Source organism: Diaphorina citri, unplaced genomic scaffold, assembly GCF_000475195.1.
Source record: "Diaphorina citri unplaced genomic scaffold, Diaci psyllid genome assembly version 1.1 scaffold512, whole genome shotgun sequence".
Classification (NCBI taxonomy): Eukaryota; Metazoa; Arthropoda; class Insecta; order Hemiptera; family Psyllidae; genus Diaphorina; species Diaphorina citri.
In genome coordinates, this window is record NW_007377946.1 from 1 (window position 1) to 20,222 (window position 20,222).

General features: G+C 38.8%; 2 protein-coding genes and 1 long non-coding RNA gene across 3 annotated transcripts; all 3 read left to right on the top strand.

Annotated features, from left to right (window-relative positions):
• Positions 1-7: 7 nt before the first annotated feature.
• LOC108252438 (anoctamin-1-like) lies at positions 8-11,593 on the top strand. Its single transcript, XM_026823875.1, has 2 exons — positions 8-1,335; positions 11,246-11,593. Exon 1 carries the CDS (start codon positions 42-44, stop codon positions 1,257-1,259), a length of 1,218 nt encoding a protein of 405 aa, XP_026679676.1. The 5' UTR covers positions 8-41; the 3' UTR covers positions 1,260-1,335; positions 11,246-11,593.
• Positions 1,406-16,031, top strand: LOC103509581 (DENN domain-containing protein 5B). The gene is made up of 2 exons (XM_008474205.3): positions 1,406-4,292; positions 15,262-16,031. The coding sequence occupies exons 1-2, from the start codon at positions 1,457-1,459 to the stop codon at positions 16,029-16,031; spliced, it is 3,606 nt and encodes a 1,201-aa protein (XP_008472427.3). The 5' UTR covers positions 1,406-1,456.
• Positions 16,032-18,395: 2,364 nt separating this feature from the next.
• On the top strand, positions 18,396-19,312 carry LOC113467618. Its single transcript, XR_003391631.1, has 2 exons — positions 18,396-18,560; positions 19,169-19,312. It is a non-coding gene; the product is annotated as an uncharacterized LOC113467618 (long non-coding RNA).
• The last annotated feature ends 910 nt before the right edge of the window (positions 19,313-20,222 follow it).

A 20,222-nucleotide genomic window follows, 5' to 3' on the forward strand; every position in this document is an offset into this window, starting at 1 on the left:
AAATGTTCATTCCATACTTCTGGAAACTTTACAACGTGTTCATGATCACTACTGGACTTAGTGATGATCTGTCAGAAACTCAGAAGAATGCAGATCTCATCAACCTTCGTGACAATGGAGAAACTGAACTTGAGACAAACCAAAGGAATGACAACGCTACCAAAAAGAGTGACAAACTAATCAATGATACCAATAGATTGCTCAACAAAGAAACCGCCATTGAATTGAAACCAATGAATAAAAGTGAAGGCAATAGCTCTCCTGAACATGGCGAGAAAAACCGAAACCTCGCCATGATTTCCAGTCTCAAAGATAAAGCACAGAACTCAATGAAGAAAACATTGAAGAAGACAGCCTCTGTTATCTCAGATGAACTGATTAGGAATTCATCTCTAACGTCCAAGTCAACAACAACTACTGATCCGAGAGCTAAACAATGGTTAGAAGACTTCAAACTTCTTGACTGGGGAACACGAGGCTTGTATCCTGAATATTTAGAAATGGTTTTGCAATACGGCTTTGTCGTCTTATTTGTATCCGCCTTCCCCTTAGCACCTCTGTTTGCTCTCATCAATAACATTTTTGAAACACGTTTAGATGCCCAGAAGTTCCTGAAGTACTACCGACGACCTGTACCTCACAGGGCGACCAATATAGGAATCTGGTTTCGAGTGTTGGATGTCGTCGCCAAGTTGGCCGTCATTTCAAACGCAGTCCTCATTGCTTTTACGTCAAATTTCATACCTCGCATCATGTACAAGTTTCTAGGGAGTAAGAATTTCACAGATGAGGGCTTCTTGAACGACACACTGTCTTATTTCAACACGAGTGATTTTCAAGAATCCGCGCGACCTTTGTATCCGTCCATCAACGTAACAATGTGTCGCTATCATAACTATCGCAACCCACCTTGGTTTGAACCGAATCACCTGAAATATAAAAGGAGCTGGTACTACTGGAAACTACTGGCAGCTCGTCTTGGTTTCATTGTGGTGTTTCAGAACGTTGTATCGTTTGGTATGATCATTCTACAATGGCTGATACCAGATATTCCGAGCGAATTAAAAGATCAAATCAAGCGCGAAGAATATTTGACGAGTGAACTAATCATCAAACACGAAACTAAACGGGCGACTGCCAAACAAAGTAAACATGATTACCGGAGAACCAAATCTACCGCCAATTTAATAGATAGTCCCTCCAGTTTGACGTCTCAGCATGAAGAAATAGAAACTGCCTCGGATGAGAAAACCAGTTGAGCTTTAGACTTCCAAGTATGCCTAGTGCACACCAGCAACATTTTCATCAGAAACATTGTTTCTCAACAATCCAGAAATGTTTTTGCAACAATCCGGCAACTTTTTTTTACTCTCCAAACTTGTTTCTGAAACATTTTTGGTCTAGTCTTAGCTTCACATGTTATCCTGACATTACTACCTATCTTGTGTCACCAGGCATGGAGCATGAACTGCCACACTTTGACTTTCCAATTCGTCAGGTGTTTATGCTCATGGGGGTGGATGTGTTTATTCAGCTCTTCACTTGTGTTCTTCTAGAAAAACAAATACTCATCTGTTCATCAGACTATCAGAAGCTCATGCTCGTTGCAGAATCTCTCTGCTGTCTTCTATTCCCATTCAAGTGGCCCCATGTGTATGTTCCTATCCTTCCCTCCTCCATGTATCATTTCCTAGATGCTCCTGTCCCCTACATCATGGGACTTCACAGCAAAGAATCCAAAGTCAATATCCCTAGTGAGTTCAGTCTGTGTTTTGTGGATCTGGATACAAAGACTGTACAGTTTCCTGAAGATTTCCCAAGCATTCCGCAGAAGAGTGAGATCATGAGTGAAGTGTATCATCTGCTCAACAAATACAATGTGCACATCCCGAGCTATGCAGATGCTTGTCTCAAATACAAGGCGCCCTCAGACCTCATGAGTTCCAGTTGTACAGGCGTCCTACCACGCGCTAGGAAACATAGCTGGTCTAATGAGTTGGATGAGGATACTGAGAGTGACTCACTACTGAGTAGTTCAGACACACTGAGGCGACTTTACATTGAGCGTGGCATTCTCATGACACCAGACAGCTCTATCTCCAAGGGCAACTATCAGGAGTCGTTCACACTCAACACGAGTGGCGGAGACAAGTTCATTTCCAAGTCAAGAACCAGCTTGAACGCGTTGGAGAGTTCAGACTTGGATGATGGTCTCAGCTCTTTCAACTCGATAGAAGATCGGTTTGATGCGAATCTCTCAGAGAAGGAATATTACTGCAAGGAGATCAAGTTTAACATTGCTATTCGAGAGATGTTCCTGAGGCGGATGGTACATTTGTTCGCCAACTTTGAGAAGTTCATCATCCAGAATACACAAGACAAGGAGGAGTGGTTGAACAATAGGGATTCCATGCAGAACTTTGACAAGACAAGTTTCCTGTCGGACCAAAGTAAATACGCCATCCCTTTCCTGTCCTTGTTTCTAGAAACTCAAATGTTCGCTAGCTTCATTGACAACAAGATCGCCAGCTCGTGGGGAGAGGTGGACACGCATTTGAATTTGTTTGAGAGTAGGATCAAGAAATACAACAAGGTCCATCAGACCGAGGGCTACTTCTCAAGTACCTCACATGAAATGATTAGTCTCATATCAGACTATCAGTTGCTTCTAGAGAAACGCCTGGCTAAAGTCAACAGAGAGTTGGGTAAACCTCGAGAAATACTGTCCAACTATGTCCCGAAAAGCTCAAAGGGAACATTTCCTTCTCTCGATCTGGTCGCATTAGGACAAGAATCTTCAAATCGAACCAAGAACTCTTCACTGAGCACCTCCAGTTGGAGTTTGAAAAAGACGGACAAGTACTTGACAGATGACATTTCTCTCTATAAGAAACCATTCTCCAACGAAGCCAATCCGTTGGGATCCAAATACTCCAATGTACGTCTCTCTATCGCACACGCAGAACGTAAGATCTCTCAAGACAACTCGATCATCCCTCAGACCAACTGGAACTTTGTAGAGAAATTACTCAAAGACTGTAAGAGTCGGACGAAGAAAATGTTGGTGGAGAAGTTAGGAAATGAAGCGCTGGAGTTAGGACATAAGGAAGATTCCAATGAGAACTCTCTGGTTGAAGAGAACACGCTGATAGCAGGTCTGTGTGATATATTGGAGAAGATCTGGTCTCACGGGTTGCAGCATAAGCAGGGCAAGTCCGCCTTGTGGAGTCATCTGTGTATTTACATGGAGCTAGAAGTACAAAGCGCCACCAGTACAAACACAATAGCCAACTCTGTGGTCACTGTCCTGGGCCGTAGTCCTAAGATGGATCGGAAACTGAAGGCGATGGCCGCGCGATCTCCCGACAGAGTGAACCAAAGTGACAAGGTGGCCAGATCGCCTTGCTATGAGAAACCGCCCCTCCCGAGACGAGATCATATCATGACGTCATCTTTCACGGAACGATCTCACACGCCTAGCTCAGATAAACTCATGACATCCTCCCTGTATGAGAAAACACCGGACCGGAGTATCACCAGCTCTATGTACAAAGCCATGACGTCATCACTGGAACGAAACAAAACCAAATCCCCTGACCGATCTGCTCACATGGAAAGGAACTCTCGTCGCATGATGAGACGAAGCTCAGAGTCTCGTTCACATAGCGAGACCAGAGTACTTAATGATAGTTTTGATGATGACTCCCCACAGCTACCTCCCCTCCCTACAGATCTATCTTACGATGTGAAGAACATTCAGTCCATGACGGAAATCAAGACACCCATCGGTTTCGCGAGGGCCTGGGTTCGACTCTCCCTTGAGCGTAAACTTCTATCCAAACATTTCAAAACTCTTCTGTCCAATGGTCCTGTACTCAAGCTCCTGTATAAGAGATACGCGTTCCTGCGCTGTGAGGAGGAGCGGGAACAATTCCTGTATCATCTCCTCACGTTGAATGCCGTGGACTATAACTGCTTCACTAACACATTTGTAAATACCAACATGACATACAGGGTCCTCATTGTTCCTTCCAAACGATCGAGTAACTTCACCTCGGCCAACTGTTGGATTTCCATCGCAGGCAATCTGGGAGAGACCAAGAAGATTCCCATCCCTCGCAATACACTGGAGTTTATCTATCACAGCAAGAACGTGGGACAACTGACAACCCTGCGTATTGGACATGACAACACTGGTCTGAATTCCAAGTGGCTCATTGACAACATTCTGGTTCGTAATGAGATCACCGGGGCGACGTATAACTTCCACTGTGGCAAGTGGCTTGGCAAGGGTATTGATGATGACTCCATCGAGCGGCTTCTCATCGGGGAGAAACTCAAGGAGAAGGCAGGTGGTGACGAATGTCCCTCCACACCCAAGACGCCGCGTCTACGCAGCCCTAGCGTTCAACCAACGCGGAAAATAGAACTCATCGAAGACATAGAGACTTTGCTGGGGGAGTGCATCAACAACATCCTCAAATACTTCCACCGTAGTTACAAGGACAGTCCGCAGCACTCCCTAACAGTTCTCCTACTAGGGGAGTCTGGTCTTGTCTACTGCATGGAGCAGATCTTCCTGTACGGGTTTAAATCCTCGCGTCTCTTCTCACGCAATCTCAATATCTGGGACCTGTTCATCAAAATCTACCAGGAAATTCGGTCCGAGAAGCGAACGTCGCAAAGCTACGAAGATCTCACGCGGGACGACAATACGATTGTCGACTTATACGAGAAACTCGCGGACGAAGAACCAAGCGAGCACCAGTCACGCACAAGTCAGCTGTTCGAGAGCAAACTACACAAGTCAGAAACGAAGAAGTACTTCGTGAATCTGATTCAGATCATTGAGGAGAACGACAATCTCAACAGTCTCGGCCGAGACGGACGATTCCAGCTGTTCATTCTGCTCTCCCTCAAAGATTGCATGCTCTATCACATTCTCACGTGCGTGGTCACACCGAGTGCGAGTGTTCAGGATATGTACGAGGAGAAATGCTTCTTTAAGAATTCCTACCACTTGGATCTGATCCTCAACATGCTGCATAATCTGAGCGCGTACCAGTTCAACCTAGAGAATAGCTTAACACATGGGATTAATTATAACAAGATTATGAGTCACAGGACTTAGAGTGAGTATTAGTGCTCTGACTATCTGACTTACTTAAGAATGAGAATTCATTTGGACTTGGGGTAAAAACAGAGTGGAGCAAGGAGCTTTTTCTTGTAGTGCCTATTCGTTCCGAATTTTGGCAACCATCCTGGCTAAGACAACTTTGTTAACTGCATAGAGCTTTTTGCTGTCAATGCATTACTTCCATCGTGACTTCCCTCTACCTACTTTTTGTGCTATGCTCTCCGCTTCAGTCTGGTTTTAGCCTTGAGAAGTGTGAGAGCATTTACTTTTGACGAAAAGAGCCAAAGATTTACTTTTGAGCATTTACTTTTGATGAAAAGAGCCAAAGATGACCCGAACACAATCATGTTCTATTGATGGAAAATGTAAATTGTGATTTCATGTACCAAGTACTTTTTTCGGTGTCACGTCATTTTGCATTTCAACCCAAATTCATAGTGACGTGAGTGAAATCAAGTTTTTTTTTTCTTTTGTATTTAGGTAGAGTTCTTTGTATTTGAGTGATTACTTAGTAAAGTTATTTAATGCTCAGCTCCTAAAATGAGCAAATGAACGCACATATTTACAAATTTTATATTCATGTCTTAATATTATTGTGACCCCAGTGTAGACTTTATTACAAACCTACCTACAAGTAATTACATATTAAGTACTTTGAAAATCAGGCCTGATGTTTTTTTCTTTTTTTTTTTATGCTACTCGTACATGTATTGTGGTCCGTGTCGTAGCATACCCATCCCGTAGTATGTCCCTCAGATTGTATTAAGTAGGTATCTAACTAGATTTTATTTTTGTGTGTATGTATTATGGTAATATTTTTGTTTTGTGTTTCTTGCGAATATTTGCCCGTTGTTAAGTGGTTTCCCTTCTTTGGATATTTAATAAGGGACTCTTGAGTGGAAGGTGACCACAAGGCGAGGTTAACGCCGGAGGCGTTTTCAGATAAGTTTATTACCAGCACATAATGAAAAGAAAGAATCTGCATGCATTCTAAAAATAATTTCGATGTTCTTGACTGTCTCGTGAACGTTATTACGAGATTTTGTTCTTTGAAATATGTATTCTGGGGAAGAAAAACATATACATTTTTTATCTAGGTACTGATTTATTTAATGTTTATTTAATTTAATGATACATATGTACGTACAAATTAACAAATGATTATGAAAGACGTAGTTTAGGGCTTAGCCCACTGGCAGGGTCCCGAGTGTGTATACCTGGCTTTAGCCACGATTGTCCCAAGAACTGTTTTATAATAGGTGTCCGAACTAAATTGGTGAATTACCGCCTGAAAGTCCTGAAACACACCATCACAAATATATTTTTTCCCCCAAGAGACAGGATAGGAGAAAGTCAGCCATTCCCAGAACGAAATACACCACAAATCAAAAATTCAATTTTGCCTGATGCTCGTTTTCGTGGAATATCAACGGAAATTTAAAATCACTCTTGGCCCCGCTTTCACAGCCAGGAAAACACTCCGACATCAAAATTCCAACCCTCCTCTTCTATCTCGCTGCGCTAAGCGAGACCAAATTTTGCGTAAAAAATAACGTGGTGAGCTTCTAAATTTTCGGTAACATATTTTCGTCTACAGACTATAAATTACACACAACACACTTATCTTAGGTTATCTTGTGACGACCAAAATTTGTACCTGATGAACTTGAAAAACTCTTCCTGTGCCCAAATTTTGTACCCTTGAGGATCGCCAAAATGTTTGCGACAAAAACGAAATAATTGGCATAGTGAAATTTCATGACATTTTGTTGGACAGTTTTTGTTCGCATTCAACATTATGGAGACTGATAGGAAATATTTAAAAGCTTCGGGGACAGACGAAGAAGATGACATATTCTTCGATGTCCATAGTCACGATGGCACTGCTGAAGTAGACCACAATCATACAGGACCTACTGAATCTCCTAAACATGAGACTTCAATCAGCATCGACCTGGGATCCGGCAAGACTGAAGAGGAAGAGCCTTTGGATTTCATTCTGGTCTGGGTGACGACCGAAATTTGTACCTGATGAACTTGAAAAACTCTTCCTGTGCCCAAATTTTGTACCCTTGAGGATCGCCAAAATGTTTGCAACAAAAACGAGTGGATACTGGATAGTTGGAGCTTGAGAGAATGGGGTGTTGACTTTCCAATTTCCAAGTAAAGTTGGAAAAACTCGTCATTGGAGTGGTCTATAAATTTGGAGAACTCTCTTTCAAAGACCCAGGAACGCTGTAAAAAGATTGAAAACCAGAAACAGAACCGTGAACCGAAAATCAACATTTGAAAAATCGATCATCCGAAAATCAACATTTGAACAAAGTTGGAAAAACTCGTCATTGGAGTGGTCTATAAATTTGGAGAACTCGCTTTCAAAGACCCAGGACCGCTGTAAAAAGATTGAAAACCAGAAACAGAACCGTGAACCGAAAATCAACATTTGAAAAATCGATCATCCGAAAATCAACATTTGAAGATTCGGTCACCTGAAAATAAACATTTGCAGATTCGATCATGTACGGTGGAGCAGAGGTCTTGTCCCCTAATGTGTTCCCGTTTGCGGTTTTCCTGTTGACGTTCCAACCGGATGCGATTGATTTGATGAAGTCAGCCACCGGCGCCACCGGACCCAACTTTATCGGTGAAAATTTGGGCAAGGTTCGCGGTAAAAATACCTACACCCAGACAGCCTGATTGGGTTACTTGTTCAGAAGTCACGTCAATGGCTACAAAGAGGAGCTGTCACAATGAACATCAGTGACCAGTGTTATTATAGGGTTAGGTTAAACGCAAAAAGAAACTTTCTTTTTCATTGCCGTGGCTTCTGAATAATTACAACAACGTTGGTATGGGGACGGATGACCATTTGAGCAATCGCGTGCTCCAGGCCCTTCTCAGACTGGGTGAGGTTAATGGGATAAACCTGGTGTTATCAAGTTATCATTGAATGGAGGGTAAAGCTGCCGTCACTAAAAACCTTTGTAGTCATTAAGTTATACAGTGACGTGAAACCCACAAAAAAGAAGAACGAATATATGCCAGCCCGCCCGCTACGAAAGACTTTTGACGCAATTAAATGCTGGTTCTCTTTACCCTCACCAGGTGAATGTAGATGAACCATCCCAATCGGGGTTGAAGCTAACTCAGTTATCTTGTTTTTTGAGGACTAGGGAAGTTAGCTGCGATAAAACTTGGAATGAATGCACCAGTGCCCGATAGACCACTGAAGTTCACCGTTGGTGTTCGGATGGGTTACTGTTTGAGCAATTGCGAGCTCCAGGCCCTTCTCAGGCTGGTTGAGGTTAACGTGATAAAGCTGGTGGGTAATCATCGAATGGAGGGTAAAGCTGCCGTCACTAAAAACCTTTGTAGTTATTAAGTTATACAGTGACCTGAAACCCATAAAAAAGAAGAACGAATATATGCCAGCCCGCTCGCTACGAAAAACTTTTGACGCAATTTTATGCTGGTTCTCTTTACCCTCACCAGGTTCGCATATGCACGGGCTCTCTCATCACTCCCCACTGGATTCTATCGGCGGCCCACTGTTTATACAAGGCGCCCTCAGACCTCATGAGTTCCAGTTGTACAGGCGTCCTACCACGCGCTAGGAAACATAGCTGGTCTAATGAGTTGGATGAGGATACTGAGAGTGACTCACTACTGAGTAGTTCAGACACACGTACAAGGCGCCCTCAGATCTCATGAGTTCCAGTTGTACAGGTGTCCTACCACGCGCTAGGAAACATAGCTGGTCTAATGAGTTGGATGAGGATACTGAGAGTGACTCACTACTGAGTAGTTCAGACACACTGAGGCGACTTTACATTGAGCGTGGCATTCTCATGACACCAGACAGCTCTATCTCCAAGGGCAACTATCAGGAGTCGTTCACACTCAACACGAGTGGCGGAGACAAGTTCATTTCCAAGTCAAGAACCAGCTTGAACGCGTTGGAGAGTTCAGACTTGGATGATGGTCTCAGCTCTTTCAACTCGATAGAAGATCGGTTTGATGCGAATCTCTCAGAGAAGGAATATTACTGCAAGGAGATCAAGTTTAACATTGCTATTCGAGAGATGTTCCTGAGGCGGATGGTACATTTGTTCGCCAACTTTGAGAAGTTCATCATCCAGAATACACAAGACAAGGAGGAGTGGTTGAACAATAGGGATTCCATGCAGAACTTTGACAAGATATTTAGAAATGGTTTTGCAATACGGCTTTGTCGTCTTATTTGTATCCGCCTTCCCCTTAGCACCTCTGTTTGCTCTCATCAATAACATTTTTGAAACACGTTTAGATGCCCAGAAGTTCCTGAAGTACTACCGACGACCTGTACCTCACAGGGCGACCAATATAGGAATCTGGTTTCGAGTGTTGGATGTCGTCGCCAAGTTGGCCGTCATTTCAAACGCAGTCCTCATTGCTTTTACGTCAAATTTCATACCTCGCATCATGTACAAGTTTCTAGGGAGTAAGAATTTCACAGATGAGGGCTTCTTGAACGACACACTGTCTTATTTCAACACGAGTGATTTTCAAGAATCCGCGCGACCTTTGTATCCGTCCATCAACGTAACAATGTGTCGCTATCATAACTATCGCAACCCACCTTGGTTTGAACCGAATCACCTGAAATATAAAAGGAGCTGGTACTACTGGAAACTACTGGCAGCTCGTCTTGGTTTCATTGTGGTGTTTCAGAACGTTGTATCGTTTGGTATGATCATTCTACAATGGCTGATACCAGATATTCCGAGCGAATTAAAAGATCAAATCAAGCGCGAAGAATATTTGACGAGTGAACTAATCATCAAACACGAAACTAAACGGGCGACTGCCAAACAAAGTAAACATGATTACCGGAGAACCAAATCTACCGCCAATTTAATAGATAGTCCCTCCAGTTTGACGTCTCAGCATGAAGAAATAGAAACTGCCTTGGATGAGAAAACCAGTTGAGCTTTAGACTTCCAAGTATGCCTAGTGCACACCAGCAACATTTTCATCAGAAACAGTGTTTCTCAACAATCCAGAAATGTTTTTGCAACAATCCGGCAACTTTTTTTACTGATCCGAGAGCTAAACAATGGTTAGAAGACTTCAAACTTCTTGACTGGGGAACACGAGGCTTGTATCCTGAATATTTAGAAATGGTTTTGCAATACGGCTTTGTCGTCTTATTTGTATCCGCCTTCCCCTTAGCACCTCTGTTTGCTCTCATCAATAACATTTTTGAAACACGTTTAGATGCCCAGAAGTTCCTGAAGTACTACCGACGACCTGTACCTCACAGGGCGACCAATATAGGAATCTGGTTTCGAGTGTTGGATGTCGTCGCCAAGTTGGCCGTCATTTCAAACGCAGTCCTCATTGCTTTTACGTCAAATTTCATACCTCGCATCATGTACAAGTTTCTAGGGAGTAAGAATTTCACAGATGAGGGCTTCTTGAACGACACACTGTCTTATTTCAACACGAGTGATTTTCAAGAATCCGCGCGACCTTTGTATCCGTCCATCAACGTAACAATGTGTCGCTATCATAACTATCGCAACCCACCTTGGTTTGAACCGAATCACCTGAAATATAAAAGGAGCTGGTACTACTGGAAACTACTGGCAGCTCGTCTTGGTTTCATTGTGGTGTTTCAGAACGTTGTATCGTTTGGTATGATCATTCTACAATGGCTGATACCAGATATTCCGAGCGAATTAAAAGATCAAATCAAGCGCGAAGAATATTTGACGAGTGAACTAATCATCAAACACGAAACTAAACGGGCGACTGCCAAACAAAGTAAACATGATTACCGGAGAACCAAATCTACCGCCAATTTAATAGATAGTCCCTCCAGTTTGACGTCTCAGCATGAAGAAATAGAAACTGCCTCGGATGAGAAAACAAGTTGAGCTTTAGACTTCCAAGTAAGCCTAGTGCACACCAGCAACATTTTCATCAGAAACAGTGTTTCTCAACAATCCAGAAATGTTTTTGCAACAATCCGGCAACTTTTTTTCAGTTGAGCTTTAGACTTCCAAGTATGCCTAGTGCACACCAGCAACATTTTCATCAGAAACATTGTTTCTCAACAATCCAGAAATGTTTTTGCAACAATCCGGCAACTTTTTTTTACTCTCCAAACTTGTTTCTGAAACATTTTTTTTACCTTTTAGTGTGTACTAGATTTATTCTTTAAAGTCTCTCAACATTCGCAACATAATTATGTTTCCGTTGTGCAAAGGCTTAAGCTGTGGAGGATTCAGAAATAAAGTGTGCTGAAAATTCATAAAAAAAAAAATTGCACATTTTATTTCTAACTTCTAATCTTGTATTTGAAGAGTATTGTTAGCTCATTATAAGACAGGTTGATAAATGCTTTCTTTTAACATGTCATACATAAACCCAATTTGTAATCAAAGGCCAATTTGTAAGATCTTTCCCACCAGAAAAGTTCTTTGAAAGTAGTGATTTCTTATCTTACCTTTTAGTGTGTACTAGATTTATTCTTTAAAGTCTCTCAACATTCGCAACATGTTTCCGTTGTGTAAAGGCTTAAGCTGTGGAGGATTCAAAAATGAAGTGTGCTAAAAATTCATAAAAAAATTGCACATTTTATTTCTAACTTCTAATCTCCTTGTATTTGAAGAGTATTGTTAGCTCGGTATAAGACAGGTTGATAAATGCTTTCTTTTAACATGTCATAGTTGTCATACATAAACCCAATTTGTAATCAAAGGCCAATTTGTAAGATCTTTCCCACCAGAAAAGTTCTTTGAAAGTAGTGATTTCTCATCTCTACGACTAGTCGAATTTGTATTAGATTTTTTTTTTGTATTTTTGTCTTGGATGTTCTAATATTTAAATTTAACTGCATACATACCTATACAGCCATGTAAAGAACAGCTTTTTACTTCTTTTTTCTGTAACTTGCCTTACCTTCATAAGTATACACACAAAAATGTACTATCTAAATTCTGAATAAGATACCTACATACACCTATGTCCAAGGTTTTATCAAAAACTTACAATCTGCCTTGTCTAATAAATTTTTAAAATATGTTGGTGATGATTTAATTTTTTGGCTTTGTACTTTTTTCTTCTTTGACAATTTTTGTATCAGTATCCAAGATTCAAAATCGAGTTCCAGAAGATTCAAGTTTCAAATGAAGATGAACATTTTGTTTACACATTTGTCTCATCGTGATGCACTTGGACTTCAATGAAGAACATTTGAAGAATTTTGACAATTTTAGCTTTCAGTGTAGCCAGCCTAGTTAGCTTAGTTGGTAGTGCGTCTGCCTTGTAAGCGCTAGGCCGCGGGTTCGATTCTCGCCCGGGGCAAGAACATTTGAAGAATTTTGTGGAGGCAAAGATTTTAATAACCCCCAAAGCAGAATGTGAAGAAACCGCGTTACCAATATAATGTTACCAAGATTTAAATATAAACCTAAATCATATAATTCTTCGCAGAACGTACTACAAGTGGAAGAAAACCTTGTTAGTTGTAACTGTAACTTAGTTGAATTCTTTATTTATTTCTAACGATTTTTACACATTAGATGAGTAGATATTTTTTTCAACACTTTTCTGAGTTAATTCTTTTGTTAAATTGTTAAGTTTGTGGTGCAATATTTGTTGTATTTTCTATTTTTTTATATTATTGGATAAATACATAATTGTAGTAGATAGACACCAAACGCACTCTTAAAAGGGATTGTTCTGGTTATAGGATATAAATAAATATGTAGATATATAATTATTAAAATAGATATAAATCTATATAAATACAGAATATATAAAAATAATTTCGTAGGGAAGGGGGGAATGGTAGAAAGGACATAGATAAACTTCGGGCCGAAATCGAGTATGTATTTCTTTCTGTTACTACAGTATAACGAAGCTATACTAGTAAAGAGAAAGTATTGCAATCGGTCCAAATTTTCGAAATCGGGAAATGGTTGGAAATATCTTTTTTAGGGTCCCCTGATTTTCCTTTCGGAAACGGAACCTTTAACCCTTTAAAATGTTAAATTCGTTAAAATGTGAATTAAATTAACCCATTATATGTGTCCACTTTTACGTCAAGCAGGGATAATTCTCTATAGAATGTGCTACAAAACTAACAACTGTATCTAGTATCTACTTCACATCAGACTTCATGAGGAGAAAAACAAAGCGTAAAAAATAGGGACAGGTACCTGCGGACTTAGTTTAGAGTGATTGAAACGAATGAAAATTAATTCAAAAGGACGAACGTAAATTTAAAACCTTATTCTGGCACCACTTACGCAAAAATTAGGGGTCCTGTGGTCCAAGCACAGAAAATAATACAGGTACCATGTTAAATAGGTATCAACCACAGTAAAAGTGATAGGTACTTTTTTTACGTTGTCACTTAAGCATTTTTTTTTTTTAATTAGGCCCTTTGACAGCGTTGAAATTAAAACCTGTCGTTCGCGCCGAAAACCGGCCTATAAAGGCTGGAAAGGGAATATTTTGGACAGGACTGCAGGACAGGTATGCGTAAATGATGCCTGGTTCAACGTGGGTGCAAAGTTTTCTATTTATTGTCATAGCACGTTATAATAATAATATTTTACGTTCCATTCACGATCTGCCCTAAAAAAAAAATAATAATAATAAAAATGAAATAAAAAAAACTCAGGTGTAAACAAAACTTGAAAAAGAAAGTAAAAATGTAGCCCACAGAAATTTAGACAACTTTTGAAGAAAGATTCAAAATTTCCTAATTCATGGATGGAGAGTTGAAAAGACTTTTCATCAAAGTTTCAAGTTTCACACGAAGGGACACTCGAAGATGTAAAAAATTCACACTCCAAAGTTTTACTTAATTATAAACAAACTATGAAGCACAATTCAATCACAAGGGTAACACATTTTGTTGATAGTATTTTAATTAAAAAATGGAAACTTCAATAGCCTTTATATAATTTAAATCTAAATAATAAACTCATATAAAAGAAAATACAAATTTAATAGGAAAAATGGAATATTTAAAAATATAAAGAACCAATATAATTTAGGACTTCCAACTTTCAACTAGATATGTGAATAGAGTAAAAAAGAAGGTACTCTTTTTAGTGGACTACTCAGAGAATGAGTCGAATCCTAAATCAATATACCAGTAGGGAATTAAGGAGTTACATGTTTTAGGATCTGACTCACTGATTGAGTAGTCCGAAAAGAGAAGTTTCCCACTTGAAAATGCATTCCAATCGATTTCATTTTAAACGCAAATTTCAAATGTTCTGCGAAAGTTCAAAATTATTGATAGGCAAAATTAAAATTTTTGAAGTGAATAATTTTCTTTTCTTTGCAGGTTTCTTTTTTTTTCCTTTTTAATTATTTAATAACCGGTGAAATAAATTAATTATTCGTCTGTCCATGTTGAATAAAAATTAAAGAACAATAGATTTGTATTTTCGACGGATTAGTGATGTTCTTTTAGTGAAGACGTTCAAAGAAGGTGAGAGAAAGTGTGAAGCAGAAGTAAGAAAGTGGGTGGTAAGGGGAGATAATTTTCCTTTTTTTTTTTTCAGTGATAGCTTTGGGACAGCTCTCATTCTTATCTCTCTTGTAGATCATACATTATTAAACGCTATTAAGAACACTCTCTTTCTCTCTGTTCCCTTCAAATCATGCTTATCAGTGAAGGCGTAAATACAGCTTTGTAGTTTGACACAATATTGATTTGAAGAAATGATATGTTTGATTTGGATTAACTTACGAAATTCTTGTCCAAGTATGTATTGTATAGGTAGTTTAGTGTTTTTAATCAGTCCAAGAGGTACTTCCATTTCATTGGCATTTTAGTCGGTGTTTTTTCTCAATTTCACACTTGTGGTTTGTTTAATAGCTTAAACAAACACCATGAGCATAATCAAACTAAACACCTGAATTTAAAATACAATATGCTATTAAGAGTATTAAATAAGTAATTATCTAGTTGAGTTTACCTACTATTTACCAGAAGTGAGATCTTCCTTATTTGAGTTATTTATTTTAAAATAAAATGTGAAATACTCATAATAACCAACTTATAGTAAAATAAGGGGCGACGTATAACTTCCACTGTGGCAAGTGGCTTGGCAAGGGTATTGATGATGACTCCATCGAGCGGCTTCTCATCGGGGAGAAACTCAAGGAGAAGGCAGGTGGTGACGAATGTCCCTCCACACCCAAGACGCCGCGTCTACGCAGCCCTAGCGTTCAACCAACGCGGAAAATAGAACTCATCGAAGACATAGAGACTTTGCTGGGGGAGTGCATCAACAACATCCTCAAATACTTCCACCGTAGTTACAAGGACAGTCCGCAGCACTCCCTAACAGTTCTCCTACTAGGGGAGTCTGGTCTTGTCTACTGCATGGAGCAGATCTTCCTGTACGGGTTTAAATCCTCGCGTCTCTTCTCACGCAATCTCAATATCTGGGACCTGTTCATCAAAATCTACCAGGAAATTCGGTCCGAGAAGCGAACGTCGCAAAGCTACGAAGATCTCACGCGGGACGACAATACGATTGTCGACTTATACGAGAAACTCGCGGACGAAGAACCAAGCGAGCACCAGTCACGCACAAGTCAGCTGTTCGAGAGCAAACTACACAAGTCAGAAACGAAGAAGTACTTCGTGAATCTGATTCAGATCATTGAGGAGAACGACAATCTCAACAGTCTCGGCCGAGACGGACGATTCCAGCTGTTCATTCTGCTCTCCCTCAAAGATTGCATGCTCTATCACATTCTCACGTGCGTGGTCACACCGAGTGCGAGTGTTCAGGATATGTACGAGGAGAAATGCTTCTTTAAGAATTCCTACCACTTGGATCTGATCCTCAACATGCTGCATAATCTGAGCTTTTAAACTTCATTAGGACAAGAAACAAAATATTTTGGATAGGACTGAAAGAAAAGTATGCATAAATGATGCCTTGTTCAATTTAGGTGAAAAAGTTTTATTGTCATAGCACATTATGGTAGTTATAGTATACATATATGTAGTACGATCTGTCCTGAATGGAGTAGTGAGAATCAGGCCGTAATTTGAGAGTTGAGAAGATTTCAAGTTAAGTTTCAAGATTCTTTGAGAAGTTCATCATCCAGAATACACAAGACAAGGAGGAGTGGTTGAACAATAGGGATTCCATGCAGAACTTTGACAAGAGGATAAATACATAATTGTAGTAGGTAGACACCAAACGCACTCTTAGAAGGGATTGTTCTGCTTATAGGATATAAATAAATATGTAGATATATAATTATTAAAATAGATATAAATTTATATAAATACATAATATATAAAAATAATTTTGTAGGGAAGGGGGGGGAATGGTAGAAAGGACATAGATAAACTTCGGGCCGAAATCGATTATGTATTTCTTTCTATTACTACAGTATAGTGCTAGTAAGCTATACTAGTAATGAGAAAGTATTGCAATCGGTCCAAATTTTCGAAATCGGGAAATGGTTGGAAATATCCGTTTTAGGGTCCCCTGATTTTCCTTTCGGAAACGGAATCTTTAACCCTTTAAAATGTTAAATTCGTTAAAATGTGAATTTAATTAACCCATTATATGTGTCCACTTTTACGTCAAGCAGGGATAATTCTCTATAGAATGTGCTACAAAACTAACAACTTTATCTAGTATCTACTTCACATCAGACTTTATGAGGAGAAAAACAAAGCGTAAAAAATAGGGACAGGTACCTGCGGACTTAGTTTAGAGTGATTGAAACAAATGAAAATTAATTTAAAAGGACGAGCGTAATTTCAGACAATTTAGGCATCACTTACGCAAAAATTAGAGAACAATACAAAAATTTGAGGTCCTGTCGTCCAAGGGCTGAAAATAATAACCATCTTTATCCTGCCTCGGTGGTGTAGTGGTCAAGACGCTCCTGGCTATCTCGAGGGCGTGGGTTCGATTCCAACTGAATTGAAATGAGGGTCTTTTCTGACGAAATTCCTGTGTGCGGAGTCCAGTATGTAGGACTATTACACCCGAGGCCGAGCTATGGATTTATTAAAGGCTTTTTTAAGGCAAGATTTTCACAAAGTGAGCTCTGTCACCCAATTTTATATTCAACATTGTTTTTATTTTCATTATTATTTTTTGAAGGGGGAGGATTATCTTTTTAAAAAAACTTTTGTTTGATTTATCAATCACAAAAACAGCAGTGGCAATAATCAAGCGTACCGGGAGGCGCGTGAACGTCAAAAGCTTGGAGCGAGGCCCGGCCTATATCATCATTTTACAACAACGTTAAAAAACTTTTAATTAACTAAATAACCAATGTTCGTGTACGATTTTAAACTTCATTAGGACAAAAAACAAAATATTTTGGATAGGACTGAAAGAAAAGTATGCCTTGTTCAATCTAGGTGAAAAAGTTTTATTGTCATAGCACATTATGGTAGGTATAGTATACATATGTAGTACGATCTGTCCTGAATGGAGTAGTGAGAATCAGGCCGTAATTTGAGAGTTGAGAAGATTTCAAGTTAAGTTTCAAGATTTGTTTGAACTCAAGTACTGATTTGTGGCCATACTAATAGTTGCTTTGTTGGAGCAAGGATTAAAATCACCTGTGTAGAGTAATTCTTACAAAATATGTATGGCAGATATGAGTGAATCACTTAAGTTTTTCCGTTGAGAAGAATACTATCACACAAAGAGCTTACTTATCAGAGGAAAAACTGAACTCAATTTTGGCTAAGTTTGTAGCAATTTACTGATGAAAAGAGGAAAGTTACTGATAAAAGGATAAGATAAAATAAATTCACAAATTAGTTAAATGATGTAATTGTAGGTAGTTAAAAAAGTTAAAAATCTAAAGAAAATTGCTTGATTGCTCTCTGCTTCCTCCAAAATCAAAAACACCAACTTCCTCCCCTTTCTTCCGATTACATCACAAAACTGCCCGTTTTTTGTGAGATGAGTGAACAAGTGATAAGGGATTTGGGGAGGGAGATTAAACTGGATTTCCCACTGGAGAAAATTTACACCACAGATTTATGACGTCAGCAACGGAAAATCATTAGTGCAAAAACAGCTGATTCGGAACGGGGATTTTTAGTGGGATATTTTCCATTGCCGTCGTTACCGGACGCAAAAAAAATCCCACTTGAAAATGCATTCCAATCGATTTCACTTTAAACGCAAATTTCAAATGTTCTGCGAAAGTTCAAAATAAAATTATTGATAGGCAAAATTAAAATTTTGTGGAGTGAATTTTTTTTCTTTGCAGGTTTCTTTTTTTCCTTTTTAATTATTTAATAACCGGTGAAATAAATTAATTATTCGTCTATCCATGTTGAATAAAAATTAAAGGACAATAGATTTGTATTTTCGACGGATTAGTGATGTTCTTTTAGTGAAGACGTTCAATGAAGGTGAGAGAAAGTGTGAAGCAGAAGTAAGAAAGTGGGTGGTAAGGGGAGATAATTTTCCTTTTTTTTTCAGTGATAGCTTTGGGACAGCTCTCATTCTTATCTCTCTTGTAGATCATACATTATTAAACGCTATTAAGAACACTCTCTTTCTCTCTCTTCCCTTCAAATCATGCTTATCAGTGAAGGCGTAAATACAGCTTTGTAGTTTGACACAATATTGATTTGAAGAAATATTATGTTTGATTTGGATTAACATACGAAAATCTTATCCAAGTATGTTTGTATTGTACAGGTAGTTTAGTGTTTTTAATCAGTCCAAGAGGTATTTCCATTTCATTGGCATTTTAGTCAGTGTTTTTTCTCAATTTCACTCTTGTGGTTTGTTTAATAGCTTAAACAAACACCATAAGCATAAACAAACTAAACACCTTAATTTAAAATACAATATGCTATTAAGAGTATTAAATAAGTAATTATCTAGTTGAGTTTACTTACTATTTACCAGAAGTGAGATCTTCCTTATTTGAGTTATTTATTTTAAAATAAAATGTGAAATACTCATAATAACCAACTTATAGTAAAATAAAACCATTGATCTCTTGTTTCAGATCAATATCAGTAGAACCTATGGTTAGACCCCCAATGAATCATCAACTTTAGTCATCACAACCTGCCACACTCAGTGCAATATAATCACTTTTAAAATGGCAATGGGAAAGAGTTTCCGTGTCCTGGAAAAGGTCATGCCACCAAATCCTTACAGCGTACTTCTCGAACATAGAAACAAAGACGAGTCTCTCCTTTTTGAATCCTCAGCCGTTGCAGTCCTCTGTAAGTATTTGAAATGCTTTTATTTATCCTCTAATGAAGTTTGATACAAGCTAAGTAGGTAAACATTGAATGCATGGAAAATATGGGATGTTTGGAAAATCTTACAATCTTCTTCCTACCCTTTTCCTATTTAATTAGAATAGTATAAGAAAAAATAGAATATACCTACCTTATCTTGCCTGAATAGGACTAAAAAGTCCCTTTACCCCTGTCTAAACTAGAAAAAATGCAAGAAGTACCTAAATTAGATATATTTCAAATGAATTTCTATTAAAATCAAGTAATTTCAGTAAGTGGTCCTGAAATAATGTCCAATACATTTGGTTACCAGGGCCCTAATAGTCTGAAGGGGGAGGGATTGGGTTTTTAGTGAGTCTGGATATTGTAAAGTTTTCTGCAATGAGTGTCTTTGAGAGATTTTTCCCTAAAGAAAAAACTTAATTTCATTATGTTATGTCCTTGGTGGTAAAGTAGTTAAGTATACCTAGCTTTAGGTAGTACAGTAAATAAGAGGCTGAATAGAAGGTTAAACTCTAATAACTAAAATCTTAGTACTTTAACCCATCAAATATACGAGACCTTGTTTAGACTGCTGGGGTACTTAAAGGGACTTTTCAGTCCTGTTCGGGCAGGATAAACAAGGTATATTCTATTCTACTTAGTTATACAACGTTAAACCCATTAACATTTGAATTATATTTATTTAAAATTATCACTTGATTTGTATTCAAATTACAGGCTTGGGTCACACATGGCCTTGTTGCTTAGCGTGTGAAGAAATACATAGTAAAATACCTGGGTGATTGTAACCAGTTTCACTGTTTTTGGCCT

What these genes read in the sequence shown, in the direction of transcription:
- LOC103509581 (XM_008474205.3), top strand. Translation starts at nt 1,457, where the DNA reads ATGGAGCATGAACTGCCACACTTTGACTTTCCAATTCGTCAGGTGTTT. An exon ending in TGGCAAGTGGCTTGGCAAGG is followed by an intron (nt 4,293 to 15,261) that starts GTATTGATGATG and finishes GGCTTGGCAAGG; the next exon opens with GTATTGATGATGACTCCATC.
- LOC108252438 (XM_026823875.1), top strand. Translation starts at nt 42, where the DNA reads ATGATCACTACTGGACTTAGTGATGATCTGTCAGAAACTCAGAAGAAT.